The 12,297-nt window shown below is 41.6% G+C and overlaps 2 protein-coding genes across 2 annotated transcripts in view; both read left to right on the top strand.

Moving 5' to 3' along the window:
• Window positions 1–12,297, top strand: part of LOC144007179 (uncharacterized) — a 337,746-nt gene that overhangs the window by 220,538 nt on the left and 104,911 nt on the right. The window lies entirely within an intron of this gene.
• On the top strand, window positions 794–8,166 carry LOC144007647 (uncharacterized). Its single transcript, XM_077507459.1, has 5 exons — window positions 794–916; window positions 6,224–6,355; window positions 6,683–6,840; window positions 7,026–7,175; window positions 7,849–8,166. Exons 1-4 carry the CDS (start codon window positions 856–858, stop codon window positions 7,038–7,040), a joined length of 366 nt encoding a protein of 121 aa, XP_077363585.1. The 5' UTR covers window positions 794–855; the 3' UTR covers window positions 7,041–7,175; window positions 7,849–8,166.

Below are 12,297 nucleotides of genomic sequence, written 5' to 3'. Positions count from 1 at the left end.
AACACCCACACACACACACAACACATTCACACACACACACACAACACATTCAACACACACAAACAAATGCTTCCGAGCCCGTGTCACTTACACGGAGGAAGCCAGTATCAATCATCTCCCCACCCACCCCATCCCCTCAACCACCATTGTAACATTTGCACAAAAAACAATGAATGTCAGTGGTTTTTTGTCACTTTTTTTTTTTTACATAGCCTGTACTGTGGTTGTAATTGATTTAAATTATTATTTATTGTTTTTATAAGGCCGTGTTAAATAAAACAGTATTAATGCAACTGCAATTGATTTAATTCTTAATGTAAATATTCATATTTTTACTAATGCATTAAATTACAGCAAGAAGTTTCTACTATTTGCAGCACTGGTACTTTTGACTGTCTAAAATAGGTGCTGCATGAATTCCTCAAATGAATCGAAAATCGTTGTGAAATATTAATCGAATCGAATCGGACCCTTGCGAATCGAATCGATCCTGGAAATTTGAATCGATACCCAGCCCTAGAATTCGCCATTAATTCATCCATCCATCCATCTTCCTCCGCTTATCCGAGGTCGGGTCACGGGGGCGGCAGCTTTAGGAGGGAAACCCAGACCTCCCTCTCCCCAGCCACTTCAACCAGCTCCTCCGGCGGGATCCCAAGGCGTTCCCAGGCCAGCCGGGAGACATAGTCTCTCCAGCGTGTCCTGGGTCGTCCCCGGGGCCTCCCGCCGGTGGGACATGCCCGGAAGACCTCCCCAGGGAGGCGTCCAGGAGGCCTCCGAACCAGATGCCCGAGCCACCTCAGCTGGCTCCTCTCAACGCGGAGGAGCAGCGGCTTGACTCCAAGTCCCTCCCGGATGACCGAGCTTCTCACCCTATCTCTAAGGGAGAGCCCGGACACCCTGCGGACGTTCACAAGTGAGTGGCAAACTTTTGTTTTGATTAGTCAAGCCACACAGCACGGACAAATTGTAGCAATACACAGTATGCGGTTAACAGACCCACGCAGTCACACATACACAACAAATACTTTGGAGCATAAAATTATTTATCACTAAAGCATAGTTGCAGTACAATGTAAGTTGAATTCTCTTTTCTTTTTTTTATTGCCAAGTTTGTCACAGTTGATGACTGTCACTAAGTTATAATAATAATAATAATAATAATAGTCATAACAAACAGCCTTTTACACATCCTTATGGATTGATATTTTTCACTGAACCCATATGTCGTTTCTGTATATTATCGACATATCTCAACTCAATCTTTTTTTATAAAGCACTTTAAAACATCCATTGCTGTATACAAAGTGCATGGAATAGAAATCAGTCTCGCAGTGGACACAAGTGAAAGAAAATAACACAAAATAAAATTAATTATAGTAAATATAAGTAGGTAAGTATAAAAGCAAAAAATATATATTAAAAAATATATATAAGATGTAGGGAAGTGAATTAGTAAATATAACTAGAAATAAAATAACACAAAATACAGAAGGCACCATAAAACACTGAAATGATGCGAAGTTTCATGCTGAGTCAAAGACCAAAGAATAAAGATGTCTGGCAAAAATGATCCGAAATTTTATCTATATCGTACAGCCCTAAATCCAAAAAGCAAATGAAGGCAACTGCTAGCTAATCTCAGATAGAAGGGGCTGGTTCACAGTCATTCCGCCGCTTTTAAGTGATAGAAAATATTTTTGAGCACTTTTGCAGTTGTCACAATGCCACTGTTCAACCTGAACAACATTAGATTTAGGTTGATGAAGTGTGCTCCCCCAAAAAAGGTAATGCCCCCCCTGCACTTTCTTTCTGGTGACAGGTCTGGCTCTTTAGTTAAGAAAATGAAATGAAAATGATTGTATGCTGTCCTAGCTCAAACCTTCAAAAAAAAAAAAAAAAAAAAAAAAAAAAAAAAACTGATCACGGTCAGATTCTCAGGTGGATGTGCAGGCTGATACAGCACGGACGTCATAAATTAACTGGGCGGCTCATGCTGTAGCGAAAAGTGAAGCTGGCGGTGGCCATCTTGTGTTGCCAAACCTACAGTAAGTTGACTTTTCAGCAGCATTTTTTCCACGTTATTTTCTTCCTCTACAGCGAAAATACCACTGTGACGTACGGTTCTACCATTAAGTATAACTGTGGGAAATGCTCTAAATGTAAATATTTTGTGGTTGGTCTAATAATTTGAGTGGGGGTCGTGTTTGTGGTTGGTCTAATAAGTTGTGCACGCTCTGGGAGGGGGGGCACCACCAGAAATCCTGCCTCGGGTGCCAAGTTGCTTAGGAACGCCACTGGTCACGACCCACAGCTCGTGACCATAAGTGAGGGTCGGAACGAAGGTCGACTGGTAAATCGAGAGCTTCTCCTTTTGGCTCAGCTCTTTCGTCACCACGACGGACCAATACAGAGTCCGCATCACCCTCAGACACTGCACCGATCCACCTGTCGATCACCCGTTCCATCCTACCCTCACTCGTAAACAAGACCCCAAGATACTTGAACTCCTCCACTTGGGGCAGGATCTCATCCCCAACCCGGAGAGGACACGCCACCCTTTTCCGATTGAGGACCATGGTCTCGGATTTGCCCCTCCGTGAGCCGGCACCTTAACATGGTGGAGGGGTTTGCGTGTTCCAATGATCCTCGGAACTATGTTGTCTGGGGGTTTATGCCCCTGGCAGGGTCACCCATGGCAAACAGGTCCTAGGTGAGGGGCCAGACTAAGCACGGCTCAGAAGACCCTTATGATGAATGAGATTAATGGAGGCACGTTTCCCTTGCCCAGACGCGGGTCACCGGGGCCCCCCTCTGGAGCCAGGCCTGGAGGTGGGGCTCGCTGGCGAGCGCCTGGTGGCCGGGCCTGCACCCATGCGGCCCGGCCGGGCACAGCCCGAAGAGGAAACGTGGGTCCCCCTTCCCACGGGCTCACCACCGGTGGGAGGGGCCAAAGGGGTCGGGTACAGAGCAGGCTGGGTGGCAGCCAAAGGCGGAGACTTTGGCGGACCGATCCCCGGCTACAAAAGCTGGCTCTCTGGACATGGAATGTCACCTCTCTGGCAGGGAAGGAGCCCGAGCTGGTGTGTGAGGCCGAGAAGTTCCGACTAGACATAGTCGGACTCGCCTCCACACACGGCTTGGGCTCTGATACCAGTCCTCTCGAGAGGGGTTGGACTCTCTTCCACTGGAGTCGCCCACGGTGAGAGGCGCAGAGCAGGTGTGGGCATACTCCGGAGGCAGCTGACAGGTACCGGATGGCCAAGCGGAACGCGGCTTCGGCAGTTGCTGAGGCAAAAACTCGGACATGGGAGGAGTTTGGTGAGGCCATGGAAAACGACTTTCGGACGGCTTCGAGGAAATTCTGGTCCACCATCCGGCGACTCAGGAGAGGAAAGCAGTGCACCATTAACACTGTGTATAGTGACGATGGGGTGCTGCTGACCTCGACTCGGGACGTCGTGAAGCGGTGGGGGGAATACTTCGAAGACCTCCTCAATTCCACCAACACGTCTCCTTTTGAGGAAGCAGAGTCTGGGGACTCTGGGGTGGGCTCTCCTATCTCTGGGGTCGAAGTCACTGAGGTGGTTGGAAAGCTCCTCGGTGGCAGAGCCCCAGGGGTGGATGAGATCCGCCCGGAGTTCCTAAAGACTCTGGATGTTGTGGGGCTGTCGTGGTTGACACGCCTCTACAACATCGCGTGGACATCGGGGACAGTGCCTCTGGATTGGCAGACCGGGGTGGTGGTCCCCCTTTTTAAGAAGGGGGACCGGAGGGTGTGTTCCAACTACAGAGGGATCACACTCCTCAGCCTCCCTGGTAAGGTCTATTCAGGGGTGCTGGAGAGGAGGATCCGTCGGGAGGTCGAATCTCGGATTCAGGAGGAGCAGTGTGGTTTTCGTCCTGGCCGTGGAACAGTGGACCAGCTCTACACCCTCCGCAGGATCCTCGAGGGTGCGTGGGAGTTCGCTCAACCAGTCCACATGTGTTTTGTGGATTTGGAGAAGGCGTTCGACCGTGTCCCTCGGGGAGTTCTGTGGGGGGTGCTTCGGGAGTACGGGGTGCCGGGCCCCTTGATACGGGCTGTTCGGTCCCTGTACGACCGTTGCCAGAGTTTGGTCCGCATTGCCGGCAGTAAGTCGTATTCTTTTCCGGTGAGGGTTGGACTCCGCCAAGGTTGCCCTTTGTCACCGATTCTGTTCATAACTTTTATGGACAGAATTTCTAGGCGCAGCCGAGGCGTTGAGGGGTTCCGGTTTGGTGGCCTCAGCATTGCATCTCTGCTCTTTGCAGATGATGTGGTGCTGTTGGCTTCATCAAGCCGGGATCTCCAACTCTCACTGGAGAGGTTCGCAGACCATGGTCCTCAGTCGGAAAAGGGTGGAGTGTCGTCTTCGGGTCGGGGATGAGATCTTGCCCCAAGTGGAGGAGTTCAAGTATCTTGGGGTCTTTTTTTTTTTTTTTTTTTTTAAGAGCTCAGAATTGTTCATTCGGTAGTCTTACCGATTCAACGTCTTGTCATCATTGCTCTTTTTTTTTTCCAAGAGTTCAAGTATCTTGGGGTCTTGTTCACGAGTGAGGGTTGGATGGAGCGGGAGATCGACAGGCGGATCGGTGCACCGTCTGCAGTGATGCGGACTCTGTATCGGTTCGTCGTGGTAAAGAAAGAGCTGAGCCAAAAGGCAAAGCTCTCGATTTACCAGTCGATCTACGTTCCGACCCTCACCTATGGTCACGAGCTGTGGGTCGTGACCGAAAGAACGAGATCCCGGAAAAAAGACCCCGGAAAAATGCAAAAATGTTGCGGAGTCAAGGTGTGAGACTAGGGTCAACACAGCATACATTTTGATCAATATGACAGAGAGAAAAGAAAAAATTGTACATAGAGAAAATTGTACATATTCATTTGCGTACAGCCTTAAGAAAAAAAAAAAAAAAAAAAAAAAAAAAGACCTCCGCTTATTTTTAACAATCTTTTTTCTCATTATCTGTAAAGTTCAGCTTCTTAGCTCAATAGCTTCCAGGCCATGTGACCTATTGACCCCAAACCCAAACCAATGCTGCATCATAGTGCCATGTCTGATAGATGATGCGCACCTTTTATCTTTTCATTTTAGACCTCTGCTTATTTAAAAAAAAAAAATTTCTTTATCTGTAAATTTTAGCATCTTAGCTCAATAGCTTCCAGGCCATGTGACCTATTGACCCCAAACCAAAGCTGCATCATAGTGCCATGTCTGAATGATGATGCACACCTTTTATCTTTTCATTTTAGACCTCCACTTATTTTTAACAATTTTTTTTCTTTATCTGTAAATTTTAGCATCTTAGCTCAATAGCTTCCAGGCCATGTGACCTATTGACCCCAAACCAATGCTGCATAATAGTGGCATGTCTGATAGATGATGCACACCTTTTATTTTATTTTTTTTTTATTTTAGACTTCCACTTATTTTCTGCTTAATAGCTTCTAGGTCATATGACCTATTGACCCCAAATTAGTTCTGCCTCAAAGTGGCATGTCTGCTCGATGACACACACCTATTTTTTTCTCAATTTCAACCTTTCCTTCATTTTAAATTACCGTTAACTTAATATTGTACATATCAATGTTATTGCTCAATATCACCCCACAAGAGTGCATTCCCAGTGAAATTTGAATTGGTACTGTTATTGTGAAACATCTTTTAAACTGGTAATAATAATAATAATAATAATAATAATAATAAAATCACGCATACTTTAAACTGCGTTTGAATTCAATTTTATTTTTGAAAACTGATCTTTTATTTTGAAAACCCAATGTTGTTCTCGGTAACATTCTCCGTGCCAGCTTGGCCGTCAGGTCACACACGTTTTCGTTCAGTTCCGCTTCACTACCAGGGGCACTAAATAATCTTTACTTCATAAAATACATTTATTATTAGTAAGTAAGAATCCGTGGAGTTCACCCTGTGAAAACCTGCCAATTTTTTTATTTCGATGGTGAAACCCCGGCACTATTTTGCGATGAGGCGCAGTGATCTCTGGTGTGGGCGTAGCGCCATTAGGTCGGTAGTGGTGTGATTTAGGTCACATGAGCCAATCACGTAGCTGCTGCTTTCTCCTCACCATAGCAACCGCATATCAAAAATGGCGACCACAACGTCGGAGAGCGAAGAAGAGCGAAAGGAGAAAAAAAAGTTAAAAAGAAAGTGGGGCAAAAAACTTTGTTTCCGTTCAGGTTCGCTTCAGCTGACCCCGTCCTTCCAGCCATCTGCATCATTTGTAAAAAAAATTTCAAAGTATACTCGTCTGGGATCGGAAGGCACACGGAAGAGGGATCATCTCGCCAAAGCAGAAACATTGTCGGCAGGTATGTGCTACACACAGGAGTGCTCATTTCTGTTATTAATGTGACCGATATTTAGTATAGGGTTGAAAATAGTTTGTTGCTTGGTTAAGTTTTAAGGCTACGAGCTGCTGAATGATTTATCGAGTGAATCCAACAGTGGTTACCAAACTCGGGTTTGCTATGCCCATCAGAGAATCATAGAGAGTCACAGCTACACCCTCCCTTTCCCCCAAACTCTCTCTCACCAACCTCAACAAACACTTTACTTGTAAATATGTGATGTGCATATACTGTAAAAAGAGGTGATGTGACAATAACACTTATAATGTCATTCTTTTTTGTCTAAAGATGGGTTGCTGCAGGCAGCTGAGATGAAGCAAGACTGTTCCATTCTTCTGCATATTCAAGACAAAGACTGTCACAAAGGATGTGCAGTCTTGTTTCAGAGATTACACAAGGTTCTTAAAGTCAACAGCAACAGAAACAGCAACCAGGGACGAACAAATGTGAGTTGTTAAATTGCACTACTTCATTGTCACTTTGCTAAAATTACACATTTCAAAAGTAAAGCATTGGTCAACAATGTGTCACTCGTATTCTGTTTACCTTTAGAGACAGCATTAATTAGAAAGCATGATTCAGTCTTTGCACATGTTAAGTGAGTGTGTGTGTGTGTGTGTGTGTGTTTCAGACCACCCTATGCTGAGAGTTACAAACTCTTTTGTGAACAAGTAATCCGTCAAAGGATTATAGTTGACAAAGATGTGATGAGAACGGACAAGCTAAGAGGGTTTGTGAACACTGTTAAAAAACACGAGGATCTTGATATTTCAGACTACAGGTAACTTATAAATCTTCACACTGAAAAACATTGACCGAAATCTATGGGGAGAGATTTGTCGAAAATCTCACTGTTTCAGAGAAAAATAGTTTGCTGAAATAAATAAAATTGATTATCTAAAAATGAAAACCATTTGGTTGTTAATTATTACATGCAAATTTGTTTTTTTGTTCTTTGACCAAGAAAGTATATAGGCCTATAGGTATATTTTTATTTCTATCCAAATATACGATTATTCACTCGAATTTTCAGTAGGATATCCGGATACCAAAATATTCGATAGCTGCAGTATTAATCATAGCAATTTTGAGTTGTTTTTGCGGCACGCCCACACGAGTTCTTTTACCATACACCCGTGTCAAAACTAGCTTACTGCACACGCTGCACCCCAAGTTAAAATTTTTGCTAACATAATAATAATAATATATTATAAATTTTGTTGGGTCCAAAAGCAACTTACATAATTATAGTGTTTCATATGATTGTATTTGTCTTATTTTCAAATGTTTAAACATTTTCTTGATTTGAACAAAATATAATTGTTTTGAATAATCTTGATTTCAATTATTACCAAAATAATCGTGATGATTATGTTTTCCATAATAGAGCAGCCCTAGTGTGATGTGAATATGTGTATCTTGTGCTCATCTTTCCCTTTAATTTTCTATTTCAGGCAGGATATACTGAAACGAAGATTGAGGCGTGATTTCCCCCAGCTGGTTTTTCACACCCCTTTCCAGCGCAACACCTCTGAAATGTTTTTTGTAGACACATTATCAACAACTGACAAACTTTTAGACAGGGTACCTCAGTCATCAGATACATCAACTACTGAGTCTACTGACGTAAGCCAAGAAAGTGACACTAACACATCTGGTACAACATCAGGTTGGAAAATCACATGGCATACGAGGACACTTTACAGTGCAGGGCTGTAAAATCTGCCATTTTGTTTGTTTCATTATCAAGATGTTAACTCTCCATTGGAACACTTTTCAAGCAAAAAAAAGAAGAAAAAGTCTGTATTCAATTTTTCCACAACACAGACCTTTGTTAAATTGGTCTGCCGAGAAAAAAAAAAAAAAAAAGAGCCGTTCCAATGAAGTTCCATGGTTTTATTGTGAATGTACATTTGATTTTTATTTGATTCTTTTTTTATTAATATTTTTTGTGTGTGGGGCAGGGGTGGGGGGTATAAATGACATGCTGTGACATAATCTGATACTTTAAAAAATATTCTATATGTTACAATAATCTGGGCTCTGAATGTATCTATTTTCATCTAGTCCATTTTGCCTTGTTCCAAGTTTGTGGTGCATTGTAGTATTTTCAGCCATTTTTGGCCGATGTATGTTGCTTCTTGTGCACCTTTCATTACATAGTAAGTTGTGAATTGTTTTTATATATGAAACATAAACATAGCTAAATGTAACATTCGTGTGCTGGTCTCACTTCTAGTTGAAGCTTTTTTTTTGTTTAGTTTTTTTTGGCACAAATTTGATATATTTAATGATCTAAATTCACATGAGTACACCAAACCACCAATACTTGTTTCTGATGTTAGGTATATGTATTGATAACATCTGGGAATGATTTTATGTTGCCAAATTTAATGAAAGACGTTTTATGACCAAAAACTGCAGCACAAGATTTTTCGTTTTTTGTTATTTACCTATATATGCATTTCTGGCTTGTGACAAAACTGGGGCAGGAAAACATTGGGTGAACTTTTAACCCAAAGTTCAGAAGGGTATTATCTATCAAAAAATGCATTGAACAAGTCGTGCCCAGACAGTGGAGCGAAACTCATTTTCTAGGCACTTTTGTGGGGTTCACCCCAAGGCCTAAGCGTCTCTTCGAGCACACTACCGTAAATCCTAGAAAAGGGCGAACAGAAAAAATGAAGTGCGGCTGACTTGACCGCGTAAAAAGAAAAGGCGGCAAACTTTACCTCAGTTGTAGCTCTGCTAAATCCAATTCTCATCGACTGTGAAATGTACCAAACCGACTGAAGAAAAAAACTAACTGTGTATCGTAACAAAGTGACCAGGTGAAGAGTCATTACAGAAATAAAAACGTACATATGGTTGAAAAGTGTCGATGAAACAAGTGACAAACCTGCTCTGTTCAACACAACTCGAGGCTGCTTGTAAACGGCGTCCAGCAGTTGACGTTGTCGCTCGTTGTCCTCCTGTGCTCCACAAAGCTCCTCTTCGTACTTGACTTTCGCCATTGTGAACATCTTCACACGATATTCACGACACTTTACGCTCACGATTGACGTCTGCTGAGCCAATTTGTCGATAGCAAACGCGTCTCGGTTTTTGGCGCCTAGCAAGCTAAGCTAAACTAAACTAAGGTAAGCTAAGCTAAGCTAAGCTAAGCTAAACCAAGACAAAATAAAGACGGCCGAGAGATACGACTGAACCAGACACGAAACGGAGCAATTATGTTTGACTTCAATAAAGTAGTGACGGGGCAAAGTGTCGATGTGTCAGTTCGTTCCGTACGAATTCGTGTTGAATTATTTGTATAGTGAAGCCGAGCGTAAACGCGTCGTGCCTGGAATGGAGTCGCTCTTCTGCTACCACGTGAAATCTACGGCAATCACAGTTGGACAAATCTCATGTCACGAAAATGTTAATATTTAATTTTACTTAAAAAAAAAAAAAAAAAGCTCATAAAATTATACGTTTAATTCTAGATTCATTTGGATAATAAAAATAAGTAGACCTTTAAACTGCACTCGGACGAATAATAAGAAACATGTTTACTTCCTGTACATACGAGTAGCCCAGTTTAGTTTTTATTTTTTAAATCTCTATTCACTCAATCAGTATACAAACTATTGGGGGGGAAATAATAAAATCATTGTATACACTATAAACAATTAGAACATAGAACACGCCAGGGAAGTTAAAACATACAAAAGCTAAACCAAATAAAATCAATAGTATAACTGAAAGAAAAGAAAATAGTTTGATACAAAATCATATAAATAAATGATAAGTTTGCAATAGTTATACGTTTTTACAGCTTTTGGACACAGACAACCAGACAATGACAAAAAATAATTTCTCATGGATACAAAAAAAAATCAATAAAGGATTGTTTCTTATGTGTAAATTTAGACTTATAAATGTAAAACTTCGCTAGAATAATCACAAGATTTATCAAATGAAACTGTGTATAGACATTATTATCAAATTCAAACATACCAAAATAATACATGCTTCCAAAGTAAGGAGAAATCTGGATAAATGTGGATTATAATGAATTGTGATAATGTACCCCAGAATTATAAGTAGCACAGTTTTTTTTTTTTTTAAACATCCTTGCTGTTTTACCTCAGACTGTAAATCTGTAAATTCACCCAAGAGTCTCTGGTCTTTTTTTTTTTTTTTTAAGCTTTGAGCCAGGAAAAGTTCTAGTCGAGTGCCGGCAAATTCTATGCACTATTGACTACACTTTTTCTTTTCTTGCTCGGCCGAATATCGCTGCCAAAAGTCAGGTGAGTTGTATCCGTAATTGACCTTTCGCAAACTCCGCCCCCCCAAACGAGCATTGACCAATCACACATTTAGCAACCGTTGCTATGTAAGCATAGTCCGTCAAGCTTTACTCAGCTCTCGATGACGTCCATAGTCTGATTGATTTTATTTGATGGCTTACGAGACTGCTAACCACCATAAAACTTTACGGAAGAAGAGTGACAACCATTAACAAGCTCCGGACCTCCAAAATGATGAAGCGGTGTGCCTACGGAGTATGTAAATCGGACTGTGCTAAGGTAAGACTATGCTAACTCTATCGGGCTAACTAGCTAGCTGTAGTGTAGTTTGCTTTCGGGGCAATAACAAAACAATATCAAAGTTATTGTCGTTACTATTAATGAATAAAATATATTACTAGAATGTCATTGCCATCTAAGTTAAGCTTGTTCAGTCAGTGGTTAATGTTAGTTTAATGTCTTCTGTTAGCTTTTGCATTCGTCTAAATGTTGCGAGCTAACGTGAACACAAAGCTTCATCAAGTTTGGCAAACTTAGCGTCCTAATAAGTGCCCCGAGCTTATCTTGTTTTCATTTTTCATGCAGCATTTTGTGAACGGACACCCGTCTCCGGAGTATCCCAACCAGCCATATAACCTTAACTACATCCATGGCTTGGGTTAGCTAACTTGCTGACCTAACAGTAATCCTCATATTTTAACAATACTAGACTAATATAAGTAAGAAAACTTACCCGGCAGTACAAGAGCACGACTGGTCCATAATGCTGTGCTGGTTGCATCTGAAGTATAGGTCATGGGGTTTTCTCAGATTTAGCGTGCGTCCTGTATGTTTCCCCTTCGCTGGCTAATTTAATATTATGACTATAACCCTCAACTGCATATTGTAAACCTTTTTGCCTCGATCTGGAGGATATTGCACTGGTATTGCTCCAAAAGAAATCACTAATACACGCCGGTGTAAGTCTTCCCGTCACGGCTTGTGCTGTCGGAGTCACCAAGCTTGACGGACTAGCAACAGTAACTAAGGGGGGCGGAGCTTATGCGAAAGGTCAATTGCAGTTTCAAAACAACATTGAAAACATTTTCAGTCTTTCAACCAATGCCTCGGGAAAACAATGCCAAAATGCCATTTTTGAAACTTGGCTGGTGACCGTTTTGAATCTCTGAAAGTTTGTGGGTGAAACTGTAAAAAAAAAAAAAAAAAAAAAAAGGTTGTCATTTTGAATGATTTTATATACTTTTTGGAGATTCAAACCCACTTTTCACGTTTGGAAATATTTTTTCAACGTTTTGAGAACGTTCAGCGTTTACAGGTTTCAAAAACGGGAAACAAATAAATGCCGAGGGAGAACAATGCCAAAATGCCATTTTTGAAACTTGGCTGGTGACCGTTTTGAACCTCTGAAAATTTGTGGGTGAAACACTGTAAAATCATACTTTAAAAAAATGTCTGTCTTTTCTAAGCATTTTTTTTTTTTACAGCTTTTTCTGTGATTTTTTAGTCATTCAAAAATATTTTTGGAGATTCGAAACATTTTTTCCGTCATTCAAAAATGTTTTCGGAGATTCAAACCGAAGTTACGAGGTATTGGCAGGATTCTGATTCCAT

The sequence above is a fragment of the Festucalex cinctus genome, chromosome 1 (assembly GCF_051991245.1).
Source record: "Festucalex cinctus isolate MCC-2025b chromosome 1, RoL_Fcin_1.0, whole genome shotgun sequence".
In the NCBI taxonomy this organism is placed as follows: Eukaryota; Metazoa; Chordata; class Actinopteri; order Syngnathiformes; family Syngnathidae; genus Festucalex; species Festucalex cinctus.
The sequence above is the reverse complement of the archived record's forward strand: the minus strand, read 5'-3'. Positions and strand labels throughout refer to the sequence as shown.

What these genes read in the sequence shown, in the direction of transcription:
- LOC144007647 (XM_077507459.1), top strand. Translation starts at nt 856, where the DNA reads ATGACCGAGCTTCTCACCCTATCTCTAAGGGAGAGCCCGGACACCCTG. An exon ending in CACCCTGCGGACGTTCACAA is followed by an intron (nt 917 to 6,223) that starts GTGAGTGGCAAA and finishes GTTTCCGTTCAG; the next exon opens with GTTCGCTTCAGCTGACCCCG. An exon ending in AGCAGAAACATTGTCGGCAG is followed by an intron (nt 6,356 to 6,682) that starts GTATGTGCTACA and finishes TTTTGTCTAAAG; the next exon opens with ATGGGTTGCTGCAGGCAGCT.